The sequence below is a fragment of the Xyrauchen texanus genome, chromosome 38 (genome assembly GCF_025860055.1).
Source record: "Xyrauchen texanus isolate HMW12.3.18 chromosome 38, RBS_HiC_50CHRs, whole genome shotgun sequence".
Taxonomy (NCBI): Eukaryota; Metazoa; Chordata; class Actinopteri; order Cypriniformes; family Catostomidae; genus Xyrauchen; species Xyrauchen texanus.
This window is the reverse complement of record NC_068313.1, coordinates 34,623,357-34,650,578: the sequence shown is the minus strand read 5'-3', so window position 1 is coordinate 34,650,578 and position 27,222 is coordinate 34,623,357. Positions and strand designations below refer to the sequence as shown.

Genomic DNA, 27,222 nt, shown 5'->3' with positions numbered 1-27,222 from the left:
AATCTACACCCATGCGCTAACTGACTAATGATGGCTACTGTGTGTGTGTGTGTGTGTGTGTGTGTGTGTGTGTGCTCAACAGAACTATTCTTTTCCATTTCCTCTCTCTGGCTCAGTCAGTGGTGCACTGTGAGCTAGAGACTGAACGGAATCGCAATCAATACCCTTCCAAGGCTTGTTGCCATGGCGATAGAATTGTCACCCTTACCAACACCCCCAACCTCAGATTCAGTCGTTGAGGGTGGGATCGGAAACAGACGGAGGGAGAGTTTAAAGTGAAGCCTAATGAATATCTCGTTCTGGCTCTAGAAGTGTCGCTGATGAACTAGAACAGACTCTCAAACCCACAACGTAACTCCACACATCTCAGGGACAGCTGCTCAGAGCTGGACGGCTTTTAATAAACGGTTCAAAACAACATCATCACTTGTGTTTTGGCGTTTAATGCACACCTGAGTTAGGGTGTTAGTTGGTTGCTTACTGCGCCAAGAAAGGCCTTCTATTATATTCTGGTCCTCCTTCAGTGGACGTTTATGTGATTTTCTCGCCGGTTTTATCATAAATATGTTAAAAATAGTAGGTCTGATCACTGCGGAGTAATTGCACTCAAACGTCCATTTTGGGTACGGTTGTCATTCATCCCATAAAATAAGGGTCCTTCTGAAAAGTCCACAAATGGTGCTAAAACTGTGTTTTTTTTTCTCGATATAAATGTTTAATAAGATCAAACAATATATGAATACAATCACTGAGTCATAAAGACAAGTACAGGTGAAGGAAAAAATAAACAAATAAAATAAAATGAATAAAAATGATTTAAAAAATCAAAAATATGTATGAACCAACCAAAATGTGTACATCAATAAGACAAATTATCGAAAAAATTAATTAAAAGAATATTTTCTTATAAGTCATGGGTCAGGAATGTTCTCATTTTAGCATATAAGAAAGGATATAATTTTTTTATTATTGATAATGCACATTAACTCTTAACACATTTATTGCTAAAACTGTGGAGGATGTGGTTAGGGGCCATGATCCCCATCAGTCCACATGATTTTTACTCCATCGTTTAAAAAATGTGTTTAATAGTCCAATTTACGGACATAAAATAAAATATTTTTTATATTGTCAAGCCAGTTCTCACCTCCTCCATTCCATTAATCCCTTTACAGCTATATTGAGTGGAGTGGTGGTGGCGTAGTGGGCTAAAGCACTGAACTTGTAATCAGAAGGTTGCTGGTTCGATCCCCACAGCCACCACCATTGTGTCCTTGAGCAAGGCACTTAACTCCAGGTTGCTCCGGGGGAATTGTCCCTGTAATATGTGCACTGAGTCTAAAAGCGTCTGCCAAATGCATAAATGTAAATGTACTAATGTAAATATTGGAAGAATACTACAAAAGTAATGAGAATGTGTGTGTGTGTGTGTGTGTGTGTGTGTGTGTGTGTGTGTGTGTGTGTGTGTGTGTGTGTGTGTGTGTGTGTGTGTGTGTGTGTGTGTGTGTGTGTGTCCACAGTCTTAGAGTTTCCTGACCTGTCAATCAGAGTGACAGGAGCATTTCAGTGTGAGAAACCCTGTGGGGAACACATATGAGTGTGTGTGAATGTGTACAAGATTGCCAGTACCGCCCGGTAATCTGTCTGCCAAATTTAACAGATTTGTGTGTGTGAGAGATAATTGAGGGTAAGAGTGTGTGTGTGTGTGTGTGTGTGTGTGTGTGTGTGTGTGTGTGTGTGTGTATGTGTGCACATAGATGGACATATCGTGTATTTCTGACCTCATGAATCTAATCCCCAGCAGGCCTAAAACACACATTCATACCACTTAGCCTGACATTTTTCAAGACGGAACATAAAAAGGATGAACAGGGGGTGGATAAACACAGGGATGGAGAGTCTTACTGATATATGCTATAACACTGATGCCATGTTTAAAGGAATAGGAAATTCTGTCATTGTTTACTCACCCACATGTTCTTCCAAACCTGTATGACTTCTTTTCTTCCATAAAACACATTTGGCAGAATCTTCACGCTGCTCTTGTACATACTATTAAGGGTGAATTGTGACCAGGGGCTGTCAAACTCTATTTATAATTTGTATTTTGTCCTCTAAATTTAGTTTAAAGTTTAAAACAACACGAGAAAAAACATACACACCTAAACTTACAAACACACCAATGGGGTAAGAAAAAAAATAAAAATTCCCATTTGGAAATACGTTTGTCTATTTTCAAGCATACACTTCACAAATTTTTTGTGGAAACAAGGCTTTGATGTCTTAAGCTATTTGCAAACTTGTCTCATAAAAACATGTTACTATACCTACGTTTCTGCAAAATGATTTTTATGTCGTTAGTAGTACGTGTCGTGGCAGTTTCCTGGTGATGTGAACGCTACAATTCACCTTTTCACTTTCACACAAATCACGAGTAAAACTGCAGATTATCAGTTCATAAACGCTTACTTTTCACCTGGTTCCACACACAATGCTATCTTATGACATCTAAACACTTCTACAAGAGCGCATGACTCATTTTAATGTTTGCATTACATAAGCAACTACATTTACAAGCTTGTTTGAGTATGATCAAATTGTGCGTTAGCTCGACTGAAAGAGTGTTGCACTTGCGATACAAAGGAAGTCCTGAAGAGTTGACGCGTGAGCCAAAAGTGAAAGCGCCACAAAATGACGGGGTTGCTTCAGAAATTGTCAAATGACACTAACGGTTAGGTAGGGAGGTCGGGTTTGTTGATTTAAAACTCAATTTCTTGTGATAGAGCATTAACCTCATCCGTATGAGAGAACATTTAACTCGCTTTTAGCGCCACTCGGTGGACATTTCACCTCGGAACATTGGCAATGCCTGTAAGTAACCATTTAATATTATTTTGCTTAAATGTCACCGCCGTCATTTCCGTCACCGGCAGGTCGATGTCTTAATATGACTTTAAGGAATCCTCTTCCATGGTGTGTGTGTTCTGTGTTGTGTGAAAGACAGCTGTGGCCAGTGTTTTGACTTGCGCTCTATTTTCAGCTATCTGAACGCTTGAAGATAGCCCATTATGCCTTGACTCTAACAAATGGAGAAAACACAGCAGTTCCTTTTCAATCCCTGACACCTCTTCCTTTCAAAAACACTTCCCTTAATACTCCATTCGGTCCTTTAAACTCTCTTTCTCTCTAAATGCTCTTTTACCCAATTAGCAATCCACCCAAATACTTCACTTCATCTAAAGTGATCACAACATTTTACAGATGACAGGAGAGTATGAGAGGAGAAGGGTTTGTTCTTGGCTGTCCGGTCACAAGACAATTAAATTGGACAAGGTCATAGCTGTCAGGTTGTACAGTACAACAGGTGAAGGGTCAACGAGATAGATGTCTGTCTCACTGATGGATGGAAGTTGACTCTGAGCTATGAGTGTGTGTGTGCGCACATTCAGTAGCAAAACTATATAATGTGGTTTATCACACGTATCGTGGCAGTTCTGAGGTGAAATGTCAACTGTGTGGCGCTAAAAGCGAGTTAAATGTTCTCCCAAACAGATGCGGTTTGTAAACCTGCTTAAACTTTAAACGTAAACCTACGTGTCATGAAAAGCAAATGTGAGATGAAGAATGCAATTGCTGAAGCGACCATGTCATTTTTTGGTGCATCTATGACTCTTTCGGCTCAAGTGTCGACTCGCGTGCTCTTCTGGACTCGTACCCTGGTGCTTTACATCGCAAATGCAACACTGTATCAGTTGAGCTACCGCGCAATTTGATCACACTTGAATAAGCTTGTAAATGTAGTTAGTTATGTAATGCAAACGTTACAATGTTTAGATGTGGAACAGGGTGGAAAGTAATGCTTTATAGTCAGATAATCTGCCGGTTTACTCGTTATTTGTTTGAAAGTGAATAAAAGTCACGGTTCTTGTAGTGCCTGTAATGTTAATTTCACCAGGAAAGTACAACGAGACTTCCAACGAGACATTTTAGCTAAAATATAGCTGTAGTAATGGCGTTCTATGAGACCAGCGCTCAATAACTTTTGGATCACCCCCCACCTCCCCCCTCTCAACAATTTTTGGATCACCCCCCACCTCCCCCTCTCAACAATTTTTGGATCACCCCCACCTCCCCCTCTCAACAATTTTTGGATCAACCCCCACCTCCCCCCGCTTAACAACTTTTGGATCACCCCCACCTCCCCCCTCTCAACAATTTTTGGATCACCCCCCACCTCCCCCCGCTTAACAAGTTTTGGATCAAACCCCCTCCCCAACAACTTTTGGATCACCCCCCACCTTCCCCAGCTCAACCAGTTTTGGATCAACCCCCACCTCCCCCCACTCAACAACTTTTGGATCAACCCCTACCTTCCCCCGCTCAACAACTTTTGGATCACCCCCCACCTTCCCCGCTCAACAAGTTTTGGATCACCCCCACCTCCCCACGCTCAACAACTTTTGGATCACCCCCACCTTCCCCGCTCAACAAGTTTTGGATCACCCCCACCTTCCCCGCTCAACAACTTTTGGATCACCCCCACCTTCCCCGGCTCAACAAGTTTTGGATCACCCCCCACCTTCCCCCGCTCAACAAGTTTTGGATCACCCCCCACCTTCCCCCGCTCAACAAGTTTTGGATCACCCCCACCTTCCCCCGCTCAACAAGTTTTGGATCAACCCCTACCTCCCCCCTCTCAACAATTTTTGGATCACCCCCCACCTCCCACCCCTCAACAAGTTTTGGATCACCCCCTACCTCCCCCCGCTCAACAAGTTTTGGATCAAACCCCCCCTCCCCAACAACTTTTGGATCACCACCCACCTCCCCACGCTCAACAACTTTTGGATCACCCCCCACCTTCCCCCGCTCAACAAGTTTTGGATCAACCCCTACCTCCCCCCTCTCAACAAGTTTTGGATCAACCCCTACCTCCCCCCTCTCAACAAGTTTTGGATCACCCCCCTCAACAAATTTTGGACCACCCCCCACCTTCCCCCCGCTCAACAAGTTTTGGACCACCCCCCACCTTCCCCCGCTCAACAAGATTTGGACCACCCCCACCTTCCCCGCTCAACAACTTTTGGATGAAACCCCCCGCCCCAACAACGTATGGTTCGCCCTCCACCTCCCCCGCTCAACATCTTTTGGATCACCCCCAAACAACAATTTTTGGATCACCACCCAACTTCCCCGGCTCAACAACTTTTGGATCACCCCCTCCCGCTGCTCAACAACTTAATGATCAACTGTCAACGGATGTAGAATGAAGTCCCGCCTTACAGGTAAAAGAGCCAATCACTTTTAGATCTAGACATCTCCTGTCAATCAACTGTTGAACGTTCATGCACATTAGCTATGCAAGCTGGGAAAATTGCATTTTGTTTAGCATAATATGAGACAAAGAAGCACAATTTATGATTCCAGTATTGTCAAATTTCATTACTAATTTAAAATGTTCTTTGATCGTAATCTTGACCAACTGTTTTTGAGATTTCGGTCTTTTCCAATTCAAGTAGATAGGAGCAGCACTGTCACGACTGGAAATAGCCTCACGAGAGTGTCCCAAAGATGGCCGACATTGGACTGAGTTGCTAGAAAGACTTTGGCGTAGTGTAAACGCCGGCTTCGTTTGCCTAGGGTGCTTTAGTTCATCCAGGAGAAAAAAGTTGGGCTTCTGTCATAGTATAAATCATGCTCAAGTGATCTCTTTGGACTCATGAGGTGAGTTCCATCACCTCATGCTGATCAGCTTATGTTTGCTGTAAAATCTTGCCGTGTTTTCCTTGTTGTCATGACAGCAATTCTACAATCTTAACAGCCTTTGTTTGTCATGTAAATACACACACACAAAAAAAGCAAAAAATCTCAAACAGGAAGAGGAGATGATGGTGTGTGTATGTATGTGTGTGTTTGTGTGTGTGTGCAACAGTTAGATATTTCTCATTGATTTTCCTCAGAGAGATGTTTGTTTTAATCCGTGTTAGGGGTACTGTTTATTGATTTGGGATTTGAGTATTTATCAGTATTGATGTGAGATGTGTAATGCACTCAGCAGTGTTGAACAACAGTTGAACGACAGGTTAATAGACTTGAGAGAGCAAGAGACCCAGAGCAAAATTTAAAGCCACAGTGCACCATTTCTACGTCACTACCAGCACCAAATGTAAATGCAAAAATGAATGATTGTTTCCATGTACTTCAGCACACCTTTCAATGTATTTAACGTCCAGCAAATGACATCATAGGGTAAGTTTACACCAAATTTAATGGTTCCTACATAAGGACAACATGTGAGTTACATCCTTGACAAATTAAACAACTATTGTAGTCATTATATAGCAACTTATGTACATGAAATAATATCATCCAGTTGTTATATGTCTACAAATAGTTTCTTCTTTGAATAGCTTCAATGTACTTTGTGTTAGTAGCTTGTAGTATAGCTAACATTTTTCAGAGTAGCGTGACTGTAGGTTAACTACTTTAAGTTATGAGTAGCTTGTAGCTTTGAAAGACACAGATTCAAAGTAGTAGTACTAAAAGTTAATGTTTTTTGGAGTACACCAGCATATAGAACTAACATACATGGACTAAGAGACTTATTTTCAGTTGGGAGGAGATAAATAGGAAGGGAAGTGTATATTCTGTTATGTATTAGCGGATACGATTTTGGGCGCAGCTGTGTGAACGAATGGATAGATATGATCCTTTGCAAATAAACGAGTGCAGACCATATCCATCTGCCTGTTCATTTCCTCTCCTGACAGTAAACTGATGGAAATAAATAGATAGTAGAAAGACACAAACCCAATATAAACGGTTGCATTTACTGATGGGTAAATGAGGCAATAATATCCACAGGTAAATTAAATGTTTGTGTAGCTCACATTTAACATCATATCTGTATTTATGAATATATTTCCGATATGCAGTTTCACCGTGGCGAGCATGAAGCTCTTTAGATATGCCCACACATTTGCATAGTATACACACACAGACTTACACACATATATATGCACACACGAGCCCTTTGAGGTCTACATGTTGATGAGCAGACGCCCACACATCTGTGGCACTTGTATGAGGTGGGAGAGGTCTTTTGTATAGAACATTTCATTACACACACATATTCACAAACACTTCACACACAGACAACAGAGGAATGCAGTCAGGTCCTTCAAATTTGCATACCTTTATTCTTATGGCTCAATCAGGATTACGTAACTGTGTTTGTGCTCGTAAACACACAAGAAATTAAGTGACTGTGTTTATACTTTTCGAGGATACAGCCTGGTCTCATAGAATGACTTACAGACTCTTCATCGGGCTGTGCTGCAGTTTAAAATGTTTTTGGATCGTTCCGCGGACAAAACATTGATCAAATATCTGTCCAAGTACCTTAGTATACAAAGAACACCAGACAACACGAGTTGTGGAAAATCAGATGTGATCTATGAGCTTTATACCGCTTTAAACTGTTTGTGCCATTGAATAGATGGTAAGTCTATCCCTCACTACCGCATTGTCATTTCCAAAGATGGCACTAGTATGAATAAGCTTAAAATCTCTTCTGTTTGGGAGACAATTTGACTCGCTTTTAGAGCTACTCAGTGGACATTTCACCTCGCAGCTGCCATGAAACATGTAAGGAACCACATACTATATTTTTGCAAAAATGCTGACAAGGTCACATTGGTATCACGGCTTAAGTTATGTATAAGAATAGGAGAATATATTTAAAAATGTTTAGCTTTAAACTGAACAGATTAGAGCATTTGAATGTGTGTGTGTGTGTGTGTGTGTATGGGTGGCTCATATGACATTAATCAGCATTGGATTAGTGTTACATTAATGTTTCTGCAGTGATGGATGTTTGATTGATGAGGCATGGGCTTATTTTTAAATGCCTGCTCAACACCCGGCCAACACATTAATAAAGACTGACATTATGCTTGGCATCAACACACACACACACACACACACACACACACACACACACACACACACACACACACACACACTTTGAGAGAGAATCAGTAGGTGTGACCTGATTAGGAATGTTTCTAAAACAAACAATGTAAAGAAATGAGAAATGTTTATTCTCTGTATTCTTTTTCATACCCATATACTTCCTATTTCTCTCTTTCTTACGCCCGTTGTATAAATGTGCCTCAGTTTGTTCCTGGGAGGCAGCAGATGTCCTAACCCCGCCCCCACCCTAATCATAACCATAGGGATCCTGGAAGGCTGAGTAGCCTGCCAGGAACAATGCGTGGCACCTTTCACCAATCACGCTTTCTTACTCTGTCTTGCTCTCTCTAAAATTCAACAGCTCCTCTCTGAAAGTTGCTGTCAGGTTTGTCAAACAGTGATAGATATATCGCCATGGAGATCAGTCTCCTTGTCTCCACGGAGACCGGCATTTTCTGATGGAGATGATGGAGTTGTCTGCTACAGAGTAAGAGAGAGAGAAAAATAAAAAGAGAGACAGCAGGACTTCTATTCATCGGATGGAATCATTGGAATACATTGAAATGCCATCTTTTACAATCCAATCAATGCCTGAAGGATAAAACTGCCGGATCTTATGAAAAATATGTGACTGTGGTGACATTTTTGCAATATTAAATGGTTCCTTACATGCATTGCCACAGTTCAGAGGTAAAATGTCCACTGAGTGGTGCTAAAAGCGAGTTAACGGTTCTCCCAAACAGATGAGGTTTTTAAGGTTAATGCTCTGTGGAGTTTTACATCAACAAAACCAACCTCCCTACCCTAAACCTTAAACCAAAACCTAAAAGATGGTTTAAGAAAAAGTGAGATGAAAAACACAATTGCCAAAGTAACCACGTCCATTTGTGGTGCTGTTTTGACACCTTCGGTTCACATGTCAACTCACGTGCTCTTCAGGACTCGTACCCTGGTCACAACTATGGGGAACCGAGTCCCATCACGCCTCACTATGTGATGTCATACCCCCTGAGGTATAAACACCTGAAAAAGAATAGGAAGTAACAGGCCTATAGGGCGGTGACTTACTAAAGACATATCTTCAGGGGACTGGGTAGCTCAGTGAGTATTGACGCTGACTATCACCCCTGAAGTCGTGAGTTTGAATCCAGAGCTTGCTGAGTGACTCCAGCTAGGTCTCCTAAGCAACCAAATTGTCCCGGTTGCTAGGGAGTGTAGAGTCACATGGGGTAACCTCCTTGTGGTCATGATTAGTGGTTCTCGCTCTCAATGGGGCGTGTGGTAATTGGGCATGGATCGTGGAGAGTAGCATGAGTCTCCACATGCTGTGAGTCTCTGTGGTGTCATGCACAATGAGCCACGTGATATAATGCGCGGATAGACTGTCTCAGAAGCGGAGGCAACTCAGGTAGCCCGCCCATAATAAATGGGCCTGGTCTCACTGCTGAGTGTTGGAACAATAAGCGCTCTAGACAAATAGGACTTTGGCGACCAACCTGCTGCAAAGCATATGTCCTGCAAGGACACGCCATTTGTCCACGCCCATGAAGAGGCCATGCCTCTAGTTGAATGCACTTTCACACCAATAGGGCATCTCACACTCTGTGATACATGAGCATGGACACTCGTATCAACGATCCAGTGAGAGAAACTTTGCTTGGAGACGGACATGCCTTTTGTGCATCCTTCATAACAAACAAAGAGCTGATCCGACAGCCTAAATTGGCGGGTGCGCTCTACATACATGTGCCGTGCCTGCACAAGGCATAACAAACAAATGCATCGACTGCTCCTCATCCGAATTAAATGGTGGGGGAAAGAGCCTTCTTATAGGTGGATCGCCTGAGCCCGGAAGGGTGTGGATAGAACCTTAGGCACGTAGCCTTTCTGGGTTGATGGTGGCTTTTGAAAGACCCAGCCCAAATACCAGGCATGAGCTGTCAACCAAGAGCGCCTGCAGATCCCCCACCCATTTAGCTGAGGCCAGAGCCAACAGGAGTGCGGTCTAAGAGAAAGAACATGCAACTCAACAAATTTCAAAGGATCGAACACAAGGATCTCAGCTATGGAGCAGTTCACTGAGTCTTCACCACGTGAAGAGCACCAATTTGTAAACACGGCACTCGCAGACAGCGCTGTAGCTTGCAGAATGACAATCCCTGATGACCACCTTTTGCCAGAAGACCTGACCCAGCACGATGCTCTTAAAAAGGTTGGAGCTGTCCAAGGTGCTAAAGCAGCCATACAGTGGCGAGTTATGCCAATGTGCATGTGCCCCTGGTGCCAGCCGTGCTGCCAGAGTTGGAGAGGTCTCATGTAAAATACCTAACAGTGCAATGTCGGATGCATTTTGCCCAGTTTGACATTGCCATTTGTACAGTCTGGGCCTCAGAGTAGTAAATTCAAATCTTAAAACAGCCTGAGACGAGGTGTAACTGGTACATGAATGTACATGTGCCTACTTTAGATCTATTAATGCAAATCAGCCAGAGAACAAATGCACATTAAAATCTGTTTTTAACAGGTGCTTTTCGAGCATGCGATTCATGCGTCTCGGATATAAAATGGGCCAAAGCCCGCTGTCTTACTCTGGAACAGAAGACATTGGCAGCTGCACCTTTGTGAATGCCACAGTTTGGAACAACCTCCATCACGTTCTCTGCGAGGAGATTATGAGTTCCTGTGCACAACATAGGTGTCCGGAGACTCATGCCCTTGCAGTGAGAGCAGTCTGTCTCTATGAGAGTCGATTCGGCGTGAGCGCAGCCCAGGCAGTGAACTCAGCTCTCATGTTCATCTGACGGTGGGATGGGCCACTCGAATGCAGAACACTTACGGAATGCCATCTTGAAAAAGATGTGTTGCATGTAAGTGGCTCTTTATGTTCAACATATTAATACATATATGAAAAGGACACAATATCTCCTTCTGGAACGCTGTGTGAAGCGGGGGTGTCTCGTTGAAGCACTGCATTGTTCAACGGCGAGCATCTCAAGCAAAGAACCTCAATCAAAGAACTCTTCTCACTGCATGCGCTGAGTGGTACAGGCGATGAGTTGTCCTGATGGCAAAGAGAGGGCTATTCAAGACGAGATGCTTGTCGTAGTCAAGATGAGACGATATCGATCTCGAAGGAAGAAAATTCGGAAGAAATGGTGTTCCGCAACTGCTTATATAGGCCAGCTGCTAACCTAAAGTGGCAGGGCTCAAACACCATTGCCAATCTCAGGATTGGCGTTATTGTTCAAGTGCTTCAACAAGGTCGTCAGAGAAGGAATTCCCTAAAAGTGTTTACCGCAATGTCAAGTGAACAGAATTGAAAGGGAACGGTTTCTCATTCTGTGCTTGTTTCGCAGTCATTTGCATATTCGCTGGAATGACAAATGCAGGTCATTGACTCATTCATTTCCCGCATGGTTCATACATCTCAGGAGTAAACAATTTGCAACAAATAACAATTGTTCAGAACACTGTTTTGTGGAAAACCACGATAGCTCTGGGGATAGTGGAGAGAGAGGAAGTTGGCAGTGAAATGACATCTGTGCCCCTGACGCAACGCCAGAGACGGCCAACAACATTCTGCCAGTGTTTGTCTGTCGACACGGTTAAAGTTATCTCTGGTGTGCAGCACTTGTTCCAGACGAGAGCACATTTGAATGATGAACGATGTTGTTAGTCACCTTTTCTTTAATCCTTCACCTTGGAATGTGACAGCGGCAAGAGGTGCCCTCTCTCACTCTCTCTACACATGCATAGTACCTATGGTACCCTACAGGAAAGAGAAATCACAAATTGATATCTCAATTGTTTTGATGGAGAGCAAGGGGGTGGGGGGGGGGGGTGGGGGGGGGGGTGGGGCTTTTGCTTAAAGGCAATCTTTGTCATTTGATTTTAAAATACTTTCTCGTTTAGACAATTTTAATGAAGTCATTCTTAATTTGATTTCACTAAAAACTGACTGTATGATTTGTATATTTGTATTGTTTAATAGAGCAATCCAGTCTGGCATAGCAATAATTGCTTACCCAATGGTGTAAGTCTGGGGTGGAATGTTCAGGAAATATTTTGGAAAACCGTGATTATTTTTGCAATTCCATTTGGTGATGCTGGTGGCACAGAAATTGTAAACTTTAAAGTCTCCTGCTTCTTGGGGGCCTGGGAAGCTCAGCGAGTATTGACGCTGACTATCACCCCTGCAGTCGTGAGTTCGAATCCAGGGCGTGCTGAGTGACTTCAGTCTGGTCTCCTAAGCAACCAAATTGGCCCGGTTGCTAGGGCGCGTAGAGCCACATGGGGTAACCTCCTCGTGGTCACTATAATGTGTGGTTCTTGCTCTCGGGTGAATTGTATGTGGATGTCGCGGAGAATAGCCTTGTGTGGGCCTCCACACGTGCTAGGTCTCCACGGTAACGCGCTCAACAAATCACATGATAAGATGCTTGGATTGACGAGCTCAGATGCGGAGGCAACTGAAATTCGTGCTCCGCCACCCGGATTGAGGCGAGTCACTACGCCACCATGAGGACTTAGAATTAGGCATTCCAAATTGGGGAGAAAAGGGAGAGAAATAAGTCTCTTGCTTTTCACATTTTGATCCTGAGAAAAAAAACAGTCATCGTACACGTGTCTCCTCTAGAGTTTCAGAAGAGATCTCAAGAATGTCTCAGCCAGTGCTCATATTTGCCAAGATACCAAAGTCTGCATTAAAAAGTCGGAGGCTTATAATCACATTCAAATCAAATAAAGGTAAAATATCTTAGCTATGCTATCCACAGTCATTTATATTGCTCTTACAAATATGTTAGGGTTAGAGTCATATTAGGGCCACATAGGTTAGGGTTAGGGAACAAATAAAAGCTAATACATGTTCTGTGTGCTGATATATTTTAATTTGTGCTATGGCTCTCAAAAAAATATTTTTTATATTTTATATTTTTAAGATTCATGCATTTCAATTTCAGTTAACTAAAAAAAGATATCCATAATATATGCATAAATGCATATTTTTTTTTGAGTGTGATTCTTTTTTATTCACAAGTACCAGTGCTAGGCTAGCACCAAAAAAAAAGTATGTGAACAGCTCTTATTATGTCTCCTGAGATTGGAAAGAAACCTTTCAGCATTAAAGTTCCCCTGTGGGAAACACACAATGGATCATTTTCTGTAGAGTCACTCGGAATCCCTTTATAAGCATTTACACCAATGCTGTCGTCATGGTTACATTCTCAACCAATCACATTGCAGCCAGTTGTGAGGTCACAGCACCACCACACAAATGCACAGGGTGCCAGATGAGTTTGCCCACAATGATGCCATCTGCACCTTCTATGTTTGTGTGTGAGGGAGAGAGAGAGAGAGAGCTCTTTTACACCTAGTCCTAGTGTCATTATGGAGGTGACTGTGTCCTCAACTGTCCTGATTGAAGGGTGTTGTGACAGGAACTCGAGTGTAATTGTGACCTCTGTCTGTGTTTTGGTAGTACGTTTGACCCGGGGTTCATTTCTCGAACCTGCTTACGGGGATGAAATTGACAAGTGGATGCACACACACACACACACACACACACACACACACACACACACACACACACACATGTTGTGTTTCCATGTTTTATGGGGACTTTCCATAGACATAATGGTTTTTATACTGTACAAACTTTATATTCTATCCCCTAAACCTAACCCTACCCCTAAACCTAACCCTCACAGAAAACTTTCTGCATTTTTACATTTTCAAAAACATAATTTAGTATGATTTATAAGTTGTTTTCCTCATGGGGACCGACAAAATGTCCCCACAAGGTCAAAAATTTTGGGTTTTACTATCCTTATGGGGACATTTGGTCCCCACAAAGTGATAAATACACGCTACACACACACACACACACACACACACACACACACACACACACACACACACACACACACACACACACACACACACACACACATGTTGTGTTTCCATGTTTTATGGGGACTTTCCATAGACATAATGGTTTTTATACTGTACAAACTTTATATTCTATCCCCTAAACCTAACCCTACCCCTAAACCTAACCCTCACAGAAAACTTTCTGCATTTTTACATTTTCAAAAAACATAATTTAGTATGATTTATAAGCTGTTTTCCTCATGGGGACCGACAAAATGTCCCCACAAGGTCAAAAATTTTGGGTTTTACTATCCTTATGGGGACATTTGGTCCCCACAAAGTGATAAATACACGCTCACACATACACACACACACACACACACACACACACACACACACACACACACACACACACACACACACACACACACACACACACACACACACACACACACACACACACACACAAACATATGCATACATTTGCACCATTGTTTCTCTGTTGTAAATTAGGGATGTGCAAAATTAACATAAAATCTTATCACAATTTTTGATGGTTATTGCAATTGTGAGTTTGATTGTAAAGAAAATTGTCTTTGCTTAAATGGAAGATGACAAATCTCCCTCTGGTACCTTTTCTATGCACTCCATTCTGATGGGCAAGACCTCATTAGTGTGTAAACGATGTAAACCAATTATAATGGTGCACATGCTCATGTCGTGATTTTATTGCGATTGCGATTAATTGTGCAGCCCAATGGCAAATGTGTATCATAATTGAACAATTATTTAGTAGTGATACTTACTGTGTTTAAGTTTCAGGAGCTTTAGACACACAACACAGTTATTGCTTCTTATCAAGTCAGACATTAATGACTGCTTTTCAGAAAGTGAGTCACATGTTAATTCAATAACCGCTCACTGATTTAGGCCTCGTCTACACCAAAGCCGTCGTCAAACTAGACTTTGAGCATGGACAATTATTTTGGATTTGTGAATCTGACCGCACTGGTCACGCTTTATGTTTGTTTTGCCACGCAACAGAACGTAGTGTTGTCTATTTACCCAGTCTTTCTCCCTTTGCATCAGATGTTTTTGGTTTTGACACTAATTCTTTCTCTCCTCCAATCACAGTGATGGATGGGCGGACCGTTATGATGTGACTGATGGGTATGTGCGAGAGGCCGCCGGCGGGATAACGATAAAGCTGCAGTCGGCAGACGTCAAGTGGTTCGACGATTATTACCTGAAACTCCGTCCGGACAATAACCTGCGTAATCCCTGGTTCCCCGAGTTCTGGCAGCACCGGTTCCACTGCAGACTGAAGGGACACCCGCAGGAGAACAACAAATCCAATCGAACCTGCAGCAGTGAGTTGCAACCACAATTCCTACAACTAGAACCCTATCATATCATCATCATCATAATGTTGCCAAAACCATTCTGCAACCTTTATATACTGTTTCATAATGGGGAGAGGAAATGTGGAGCTTCAAAAATGAACTGGGCTCTTGATAAGCATATGATTATGTCTTCCTCCTCATATATCAGTGCCTGTATCAGTTCAAAGGAAACATCCTCAAAAGGTCCCATTAAGAAGAAAAAAGGATAACAAACACAACTGGCCTCTGAAATCGGAATAAGTACCTATTTAACCTATTTAAAATCCAAAATACCCCACCTTATAACATCACCACTACAAACACTTCTATCGGGAAGACACGCAGGCTTGAGTGAAGTTTAAGATGCCATTTATTTGATAAATTTAAAACAGAAATGTAATGTCTCTCTCTTTGGCGTAGGCCCTGTCCGGCGGTCCGAGGGAGTTGTACCCGGAACCGTCATGTCCTGCCGGAGATAGGAGGCAGGGGCGAGGAGCCTACCCCCATGCGGGACGGGGCTCAACTGGTGGTGGTGGGGTGGTGGAGGTTGCCGTGTTAGCACACTGAAACAGCAATGTGATAGATTGTGAGCAGACTTATAAAGCAATGGCTTACATGCGATTGGCTAGGAGTTACCCAGCTAATGATGTACAGCTGCTAGTCTTCCCGCTAGAACTACACTGCGCTTCCATTTCTGATGGTAAAACATATGAGGACAGTTAATACATCTCTCTTGCTCAGATGGAATCACAGAAGGAGATGTGGGTCTCTCCACTATACATAATCAGTTTCACAGAACATAAACAATTTAGCACAGTTATATTTTCATTTGACCTCCCTGAACGGTATGAGTGGGGGTAAAGATGAGTTATCTGACATTAATCCCAATCTATCTCTCTCTGCCTCAGAACGAGATTCTCTGCGACAGCAGTATGCTCAGGACACGAAGATGGGTTTCGTGATTAATGCGATCTATAGTATGGCTTACGGGCTTCATAACATGCAGAAGTCTCTCTGTCCTGGTATGGTGGGACTGTGTGATGCCATGAGACCCATCGATGGTGCCAAACTCCTAGAGTTCCTCATGAAGACCAACTTCACTGGAGTCACCGGCGAGAACATTTACTTTGACGAAAATGGAGATTCACCTGGGAGGTAGGAGCATCCATCCACCAACCAACCAATCAGCTGACTAGTCAGGCTATCAATCAGTTAATCAATTAGTCAATATGTGGTAAATGAACCCTTCATAGAGAAGAAATAACATGTTTCCAGTCATCCTAATTAAATCAATACATTAAATCAGAATTGCTGGTGTGTGTGTGTGTGTCCATTGTGTTTGACTGTTTATAGTTACGTGATCATGAATTTTAAGAAGATGGGGAAAGATTATTTCGACTACACAAACGTGGGCAGCTGGGACAACAGCGGTCTACAAATCAACGACAATGAGATCTGGCCCAACAAAGATGACATCATCAAATCAGTGTGCAGTGAGCCCTGTGATAAAGGTCAAATCAAGGTCAGGAAACTGTGACCTGTTAATGAACCCTCTAAATGCCACATCATGTTCTAATGTTCTTAATCCAATATTGGAATAAATTTCCCGGACTTTGTTCAGATTTGGTGTCTGAAAACACAACACAATTTTGGACCATTTTATTTACATTTTATTGTTTTTATTTCACTTTGATACAGCTGTTGAGTTCCCGGTCAAAAATGTATATATGGGGCACATATGTGGACATGTGGATGCGTTTGCACACACAAACTCCTCGGACATGTGCGTGTACACACACCCACACACACACACACACACACACACACACACACACACACACACACACACACACATGCTCACACACACATGCTCACACACACATACACGCGCACACACACACACCCACACACACACACACACATCAATGTATGATAAATACACACACACACACACGCACACACACACACACACACACCACACACACACATCAATGTATGATAAATATACACACACACACACACACGTACACACACGCACACACACACACCCACACACGCACACACACATCAATGTATGATAAATACACACACACACACACACACACACACACACACACACATCAATGTATGATAAATACACACACACACACACACACACACATCAATGTATGATAAATACACACACACACACACACACACATCAAAGTATGATAAATACACACACCCACACGCACACACACACACATCAATGTATGCTAAATACACACACACACACACACACCAATGTATGATAAATACACACACACACACACACCAATGTATGATAAATACACACACACACACACACACACACATCAATGTATGATAAATACACACACACACACACACACACATCAATGTATGATAAATATACACACACACACGTACACACACACACACACACACACACACACACATCAATGTATGATAAATACACACACACACACACATCAATATATGATAAATACACACACACACACACACACACACATCAATGTATGATAAATACACACACACACACACACACACACATCAATGTATGATAAATATACACACACACACGTACACACACGCGCACACACACACACACACACATCAATGTATGATAAATACACACACACACACACATCAATATATGATAAATACACACACACACACACACACACACACACACACACATCAATGTATGATAAATACACACACACACACACACACACACACATCAATGTATGATAAATATACACACACACGTACACACACGCACACACACACACACACACACACACATCAATGTATGATAAATACACACACACACACACATCAATATATGATAAATACACACACACACACACACACACACACACACACACACACACACACACACACACACACACATCAATGTATGATAAATACACACACACACACACACACACACACACACACATCAATATATGATAAATACACACACACACACACACACACACACACACACATCAATATATGATAAATACACACACACACACACACACACACACACATCAATATATGATAAATACACACACACACACACACACACACACACAGGGCTGGACTGGTAATCTGGCATTTTCCCGGTGGGCCGACGCACTTTGGGGCCGATCAGAGGCGGACTGGCCATCGGGAGAACCGAGCGGGCCAGCCGCGAAACGGGTCGAATGGGAAAAAGACGCTTTTGTTTATTATATTTATGTGTGTCTGTTGGAATTTCATTCACTAATACTCACTGCAGTTTGGCATCTGAGTGAAATAAATTGAGACCTTTCCTACAATATATAACACACAGCTAGCTAATCATTTTTATGGTTTTACCAACTCTGAATATAACTGTTATAATTAATAACAAATATGCAAATGATGAGAAAGAAACCGTTCTTATTGGTCAGCCAATTAAAAAGCATTATTTATGAATTGGTAGGATCAGCTATATGCATTGATAAGTCCAGATTCTTAGCTTAGCTTCTTAGCTTAAAAGTGTTTATTAATTTATTATGTAATTATTATTATTTTTGTTTGTTTTCTGCAGGGAGTGATGATACTTTCCTCCCTGTAAAAGTTGATAAGCCTATGTATTTTGCTATCCTTCCTATGCATGATTATATAGTTTGTTGCATTTTATTATTTGCATTTAGCCTTGGTTATTCTCTGCTATCCGTGACCCTGTCAGAACAGACCGGAATCCCATTTTTGGGTCACGACCCTCCAGTTTGAGAACCACTGCTTCATAGAACTTGATGAGATTATTATAACCCAATAAACAAACGTACAATTGTTCCTCTTTGCCTCTCTCTCCCTCCCCATCTGCAGGTGATTCGTAAAGGAGAGGTCAGTTGCTGTTGGACGTGCACTCCCTGTAAAGAAAATGAGTTTGTTTTTGACGAGTACACGTGTCGAGCGTGTGAACTGGGATCCTGGCCCACAGATGACCTCACCGGTGAGTAACCAAGAGATAAACCCACCGGCGGATAAAGAGTGTTTGGCATCTGTAAAGATCAGAGCGATGACACGGCTCTATCTGACCCCAATGCTCATGAACTCACTGATTGTGTTTGTAATGTTCAGACCTCAATAACATGTTTCACTCATCCAGTTCTGTAAATCTAATTCTGTGCTCGAACCCAAAACACAAACGGATCCTCAAATAGAAATCTAACAATCATGGAGTGCCATTTGGGATCCAAAACAAGTTATTGGCAAAAGTGCATGATTGTGTTTCTCTTTGCCAATGATAGACAGAGAGGAGAAAGGAGAGACAGTGATATCTGTGTACCACAGGAATAAATCATTTAAGGGAAAAGCAAATGCACAAAGTCATTCAGCTTAAAGGTTAACAGCATCAAAATCGCTTGAGCTGAACTTATCAAATCTGTCTTCCCGTGGTCAGCCCGCACACTTTATCGCCATCTATTTATACCACCAGGATTATGTTGAGTTTTGCATGTTGCATGAGAAATAAAGACAGACATAACAATCTAATGTCTGATGTCATTAATTAATAATAATAAATCCAATTATATTTATCATACATTGATTAATAGACCAAAATACATTAAAGGAATGTTCCATGTCCAAGTTAAGCTCAATTGGAATAATTTTATAACCATATTTATTTAAAGAAAAGTAAAAATCGTGGTTACAGTGAGGCACTTACAATGGAAGTGAATGGGGCTAGTCTGTAAACATTAAAATACACACTGTTTCAAAAGTATAGCCACAAGACATTATTATATGTGTTACCATGATTTACTGTGGTAAGATCAGAGTTTTATCACCATTTCGGCATTTAATAGGTGATCGAGTGGACCGGCATTACGTCGTCATAGCAACAAAGTTGTAATAATGGATTTAACTTTTCACCGATAAGGTTATTAAGCGATTTTATCACACTAAAATCTTGTTAACGTGCATATTGTTTATGTCTCGTGGCTTTACTTTTGAAACTTTTGTGCATTTTGTGTAATGTTTACAGAATGTCCCCATTCACTTCCATTGTAAGTGCTTCGCTGTTACCCATTTTTCAACATAATGCCACAAATGCTGTCGATTCAGCTTAACTTGTATTGAACCAGGAACATTTCTTTAATTATACAGCTAATATAAACAACTGTAACAGGGTTTGTGAAAGGAGGACGTGAGAGCCGGATCTACATTCAACAAGACTTTTATGAGACACCAACATAAAACTGAATCATAACGACATACACAGAGAGCGGCCGTGTGCATCTCTCTCTCCCAAGAGAGAGAGGAGAGAGAGAGAAATGAAAAGGGTCTTCTCCGGCTCCTGCGTGCACGCCTCCCACCCAGTCTACAGCCGCTCCTCTACCCCCTGGCGGATGATGGCGTGCTCCTCTGCCTCCTGGTGGCCGACAGCAGCTCTTCCGTTACCTGGCGAACGGCAGTGGTTCATCTGCCTTCCGGCATACAGCAGCAGGTCCTCCGTCCCTTGGCGGATGGCAACGGATGGAGAGGGGAGAGAGAGAAATGAAAAGGGTCTCTCTCTCTCTCTCTCTCTCTCTCTACCCTTTCTGGCATCCCCGGCTCCTCCTTTATCCCTCTCCCGCTGATTGGTCCACTCAGCGCTGGGCATGCATCCTCTCAGCCCAGCCACGCCCTCCTCCTCGTCACAACAACTTTTTTACCTTTACTGATCAAACTGAGTAATGCTAGCCTGTGGATAATTTGCCACTATAATGCTTAGTTGTTATGGATGGTTGCCAGGGTGTTCTTATATGTTTACCTTTTTGAGCACATTACTGTATGGTTGCTAAGGTGATCTGAGTGGTTGCTCGGGCATTTGTATTGGTTACTAGGTGGTTACATAAGTCAAAAGTGTCCACCCCCAATTCTCTATGATATTCTGGGATGCATTTCCAGTACAACGACGTAACTCACTGCCTAAACACCATAATATAATGCATCATTGGAGAAATTAACTAGCTAGTCATGAATGCATGTAAACGTGGTCAAAGAGTTGACAGATTGATGATATATGTGAAATAAAAGATAAAGAAGCCTTAGCGAAGTCAAATGATGTAGCTGTAGATCAATGCTAGTTTGTTCAAATCCCCAACCCTAGTTATGAGCAATAGTGATGCTTGCTTGCCCTAGCAAACACCTCTAATTCTCTCTCTTTTTCTCATTCTTAGGGTGTGACCCAATCCCAGTGGAGTATTTGCGGTGGGGTGACCCTGAGCCCATCGCCGCTGTGGTCTTCACCTGCTTGGGCCTGATGGCCACGTTCTTCGTCACCTCCATCTTCATCATATACCGTGACACTCCTGTAGTGAAGTCTTCGAGTCGTGAATTGTGTTACATCATCCTCGTGGGAATCTGTTTTGGATATCTCTGCACGTTCTGTCTCATCGCCAAACCTCACGTGATCTACTGCTACCTGCAGCGGCTTGGAATCGGTCTGTCACCAGCCATGAGCTACTCTGCCCTCGTCACCAAGACCAATCGCATCGCTCGGATTCTGGCCGGCAGCAAGAAGAAAATCTGCACCAAGAAACCTCGTTTCATGAGCGCTTGCGCACAACTGGTCATCGCGTTCCTCCTTATTCTCCTGCAGCTGGGCATCATCGTTGCTCTCTTCGTAATGGAGCCTCCTGACGTAATTCACGATTACCCTTCCATCCGCGAGGTCAATCTCATCTGCAATACCACCAACTTGGGCGTGGTGGCGCCACTGGGCTACAACGGGCTCCTTATCATGAGCTGCACCTTCTATGCCTTCAAGACGCGCAATGTTCCGGCGAATTTTAACGAGGCGAAGTACATCGCCTTCACCATGTACACCACCTGTATTATCTGGCTGGCGTTTGTACCAATTTACTTTGGTTCGAACTACAAGACCATCACCATGTGCTTTTCTGTCAGTCTTAGTGCCACCGTGGCCCTAGGCTGCATGTTTGTGCCGAAGGTTTACATCATCCTCGCTAAACCGGAGAGGAATGTCCGCAGTGCGTTTACTACGTCGACGGTGGTGCGCATGCACGTTGGAGATGGGAAATCTTCATCCGCTGCCAGTCGGTCGAGCAGCCTGGTCAACCTGTGGAAAAGACGAGGCTCGTCAGGAGAAACGCTAAGGTGTGTGTTAATTGTATAAAAAGATAACCTTAAAGATAAGGTAAGTTTAGGATTTAGAGCTGCCTCAGAGCCATCTTAAACTTTGCAGTAGTCATGACACTCATACATGAGAATCAAAATATAATGTGTATTTTGTGGGCTGGTATAAAATGGTTAAATTGACCAAACAAATGTAATTATGCAAATTATGGCATCATAATGAAATTAGAACATTTCTTTTTTTTTTTCTCCCCAATTTAGAATGCCCAATTCCCAATGCCCCTCTAGGTCCTCATGGTGGTGTAGTGACTCACCTCAATCCGGGTGGTGGAGGACGAATCTCAGTTGCCTCCGCATCTGAGACCGTCAATCCTCGCATCTTATCACGTGGCTTGTTGAGCACGTTACCGCGGAGACCTAGCGCGTGTGGAGGCCCATGCTATTCTCCACGGCATCCATGCACAACTCGCCACGTGCCCCATTGAGAGCGAGAACCACATTATAGCTACCACAAGGAGGTTACCCCATGTGACTCTACTCTCCCTAGCAACCGGGCCAATTTGGTTGCTTAGGAGACCTGACTGGAGTCACTCACCAAGCCCTGGATTCGAACTCACGCCTCCAGGGATGGTAGTCAGCGTCAATACTCGCTGATCTACCCAGGCCCCCAATAATCGTGGTCATTGTCTCTGAGTGTGTTTGTGTGTGCATCATGACAAACATCTTCAAGAATTGACCATTACTCAAGATTACATGATAGAAGAAGCTTTTCAGCTCTTGTAGTTTAAGCAAAAATAATTAGTCTTATTAAGCCACAACAAGATTGCTCTCTGCTTATTAAGCTTGGATAGGCAATCATACTTTAACATCAAAATAATGACACATTTCTCATTTAATCCCACTATAAATTCCATTAAAACTGAGAAAATTAGACATAAACAGAACATAGTCATGAACAGAAATGGTGATCATTGGGTTAAGCTATTTTTGCAACCAGCTACAATTGTAAATGTTGCTTTGTTGCTGTTGCAGCTCTAATGGGAAGTCGGTGACTTGGGCGCAGAACAAGTGCAGTTACAAAGGCACCCACCTGTGGCAGCGTCTCTCCTTCCACATTAAGAAGCGCGAGAGCAACCAGATGGCCGTGATCAAACCTTTCTCCAAGACCTCCGAAGGACGCTACTGCGGAGGAACTGATATCAATGCAGACAACAGTAACAACAAGATGCTCTATGAGGTCACAGAGGCGGAGAGACGCTACCCAATTACATACTGCCCTCAAACACCCTCGCCAATCAGCACTGTGTCCCAGAGAGCGAGCATGGCTTTGGCGCAGAGTGCCGTGGTTGACGCCCAGGTCATGAGCGTCTCGACGTACATGCGTCACTCTCCGCAACGCAGTAGAGCATCGTGCGGTCGTGGAAGTGCATCGCAGGGTTCTTTGATGGAGCAGATTAGCTGTGTGGTGAACCGTTTTACCGCCAACATCAGCGAGCTTAACAGCATGATGCTCACCAGCTCACCTCCAGGGGGCACTGTGGGTCTCCCCACCAGCGCTTCCGCACACACTCACTCACATACAACTGCACTGGAACCCTGCTGCCCTCCAGCTTACCGCCTTTCTCGAGAGGTTTCCATGCCAACCACCATGACCACTTATGCTGAGATCCAACCCCTCCCACTGGTGGAGTCTAACCTGAGCCGCCCAGTCCCACCATGTCCTATCTCCGGTTCATCGTGGCACAAATCCTCACCCACAACCAGCAGGAAGGAGCTCGATGTGGGTGTGGCCTTGGCTTTGGAGTCCCCATCCATTCAGCCAGAGCTTGAAGACCTGCTAGCGCTGACCCCGCCCTCCCCCTTCAGGGACTCCCCTTCAGTTAACTCAGGAAGCGTCTCGCCCAGTTCACCCACGTCAGATGCTGAAACGGCCCTTCCACCCATCCAGAAATATGAGTGCCTGACGCTTCGACACTACAGCCAGAGTTCCTCGTCGTTATGAGGCCAGCAGAGACCAACATCAAGCAAATGCATCAAACCGATAGGAGAATGGATCGCTTCCTGGAGTAATAAATGTAGGCGGAGGAAAACGGAGACAGACACTTCTTTAGTGTGCGTGTTTACATGTTCTCACATTTGGACCAATGCAAAACGGGGGTTGCAAACACTCTGTGGCCCCCAAAGAGAAACATCTCCAACTTCAGACCTGCTGTAGGATTAGAGTGAATGTGATCTTGCCAAGATGTTCCTGGATCAACATCCTTGTTTGTCCTGGAACAACATTTCTATCTACCAATTACTTTAGATTTTAGGATAGGTTAAGGGTTAATGTTAGGGTGTAAGACTTAGGGGCTTGTGGAGGATTGTACACCAATTTTATCAGCTTACCTTTCCCCTCTAATTTTAGGGGTTGGCATGTTTCCTCAGGACCAACAAAAGACATTGATCCAGGAACTCGTCTTTCTTGGGAAAATAACAGTGACTAGAATTACAGCATTCATCTCGTTTGGAGTTCCGTCGGTCTATTTTGGTAGTGGCCTTAAACATGGCTTTCATCTAATTAGTGCTGTTTCTACACGGACAAAAAAACATACTGGTGTGTCCCCAAACGGATGGGGGTGGACAAACACACAGGGAGACATTGTTGGGACGCTCCCAGCAGATACTGACATTCTAAGCCTTTTTTGCAACAATCATCATGAAACAATGAGACTATTAAGGGCTGGATAAAGACAACGCAGCAAAGGGAAAAGCCTGTATAATTACATGTTGCAAAACGAGTGTGCATGTGGTAGACACACTCATATACACACACAAGTACATGACTGCTGGTACGCTGTAATAATTAAAGAGTGTAAGGTGATGCTTTCCAAGTCATACAATCTTTGAACAAAGTGCTTTGTTTGATGTACCTCAGAAAGGTATCAGAGTGCAAACAGATGGGTAGAGAGAGATATTCCAAATGCTTCATGCTTTTTCATCTCTCCGTACATTATTTTCTCTCTTCCTTTCATTCTACTTGACATATCAAAAATGCATTATTTTCAAAATTTCTTGTGGGACCAAATGCTGTATGTCTTTTTGAGCGTTCATTTATGGGGGTCAGATCACATGAGCTTTAAGATACGCCTCATCAATAAGTGCAGTGGCGGTATCATGGTACAGTGATGGTATCAGAGGGTTGTACCATGGTAACTTTCTATGGTACTACTAAAGTGGTCAGATAGAGCATTGGACTGGAGTTTGAGGACTGTGGTTCAAATCCAACCTTGAACTCAAGCTGACACAAGACACAACAAATTCATAGATGCAGCAAGACATGAGGTGGTGCCCTCCACCCTGCCACATTCCTCCCTCCTTCTCTCAGGCCGGGGAGCCCCAGCATGACGTACACCCCCCTTCTCTGGGGAAGGGCGTGCCTTCCGACCCGTCTGCCGGCAGGTCATCCCCGTCTACCTGGATGAGGGAGGGGACAAGTGGAGGGAAACAAAATAAAATTGGCACCTATACGCCATAACGGCGATCTTGTTAAATTAACAAAACCTTTTAAAAAGAGAGGGAAAGGCCAACACGGAGCGGCAGTGGGAGAGAGAGAAAACAAAAACACTTACTCGGCGGTTCTCCGATATGCCGTAGCTTGGTCCTCGGCCACTCCTCCACCCTCTAATGGACGACAGCCACACCTCCGCGGGCTGATCGGAGGCAGTCCTCCGGCCCCTTGCAGACGCAACGCCCTGCCACGTTTTTGTGGAAGGTAGGGGTCTCCCCCGCCCCTGGCAGCAGTAACCGCTCCAGGTGTTTGGTTGGGAGCCCCTCCTCCCCTCTTGGTCGACGGTCGTTCCTCCACTTCCAGGTGGCCGGGCTTCTCCGTCCCCCGGCAGATGGCCATGGCTACTCCTTTGGGATGGATGTCAGCTGCCCGTAAATCTCTCTCTCTGTCGCACTGCCATCTTCGGTCAGCCCTTATCCCTCTCGAGGGATATGATTTGCGGTTGGGTGTGCGGAATCACGACCTGGCCCCACCCTCCGTCCTGCCACAGTTAGGTTTCAGGCAAAAGTTTAGGTTAGGGAGGTATGTTTTAAAAACCTCATCTGAATATGACACCATTTCACTCGTTTTTGGCGCCCAGCTGGACATTTCACTGGAAAACTGCAGCCAAACGTGTAATACAGCACATTCATTTTTAATTGCAATAAGTTTGTCATGTTCATGTAACTTTAACGAGATCAGGCTGTTCATCTGACCCCAAACAAACTGGTTCACCGTGGTTCATCGACAAGGAATAATAATCCACAAGATCACACCTGGTCTAGTCATTAAAGTTTAAATTAAATCAAAAGTGACCCTCTTCAATACACATTCCTGGTGTAAAATCGTCTATCTATCTATCATATATTTATACATCTATCCATCCATCTATCCATCCACCCATCCATCTATCCATCCATCTATCCATCCACCCATCCATCTATCCATCCATCTATCCATCCACCTATCCATCCATCTATCCATCCACCCATCCATCCATCTATCTATCCATCCATCTATCCATCCACCCATCCATCTATCATCCACCCATCCATCTATCCATCCACCCATCCATCTATCCATCCATCTATCCATCTATCCATCCATCTATCCATCCACCCATCCGTCTATCCATCCATCTATCCATCCACCCATCCATCTATCCATCCACCCATCCACCCATCCATCTATCCATCCATCTATCAATCCATCTATCCATCTATCCATCCATCTATCCATCCACCCATCCGTCTATCCATCCACCCATCCATCTATCCATCCACCCATCCATCTATCCATCCATCTATCCATCCACCCATCCATTTA

At 43.5% G+C, this 27,222-nt stretch overlaps 1 protein-coding gene across 2 annotated transcripts in view; it reads left to right on the top strand.

The window, feature by feature from the left end:
* Positions 1-24,369, top strand: part of LOC127631880 (metabotropic glutamate receptor 5-like) — a 52,617-nt gene extending 28,248 nt beyond the window's left edge. The window contains exons 3-9 of one of the 2 annotated variants that reach the window (XM_052110273.1): positions 14,980-15,215; positions 16,136-16,382; positions 16,581-16,749; positions 19,110-19,236; positions 21,449-22,388; positions 23,400-23,741; positions 23,772-24,369. In XM_052110273.1, the coding sequence (XP_051966233.1) occupies positions 14,980-15,215; positions 16,136-16,382; positions 16,581-16,749; positions 19,110-19,236; positions 21,449-22,388; positions 23,400-23,741; positions 23,772-24,369 (2,659 nt within the window). Of the gene's footprint in view, positions 1-14,979; positions 15,216-16,135; positions 16,383-16,580; positions 16,750-19,109; positions 19,237-21,448; positions 22,389-23,399 lie in introns of both variants that reach the window. The other variant, XM_052110272.1, reaches the window with a different exon arrangement.
* Positions 24,370-27,222: the final 2,853 nt, after the last annotated feature.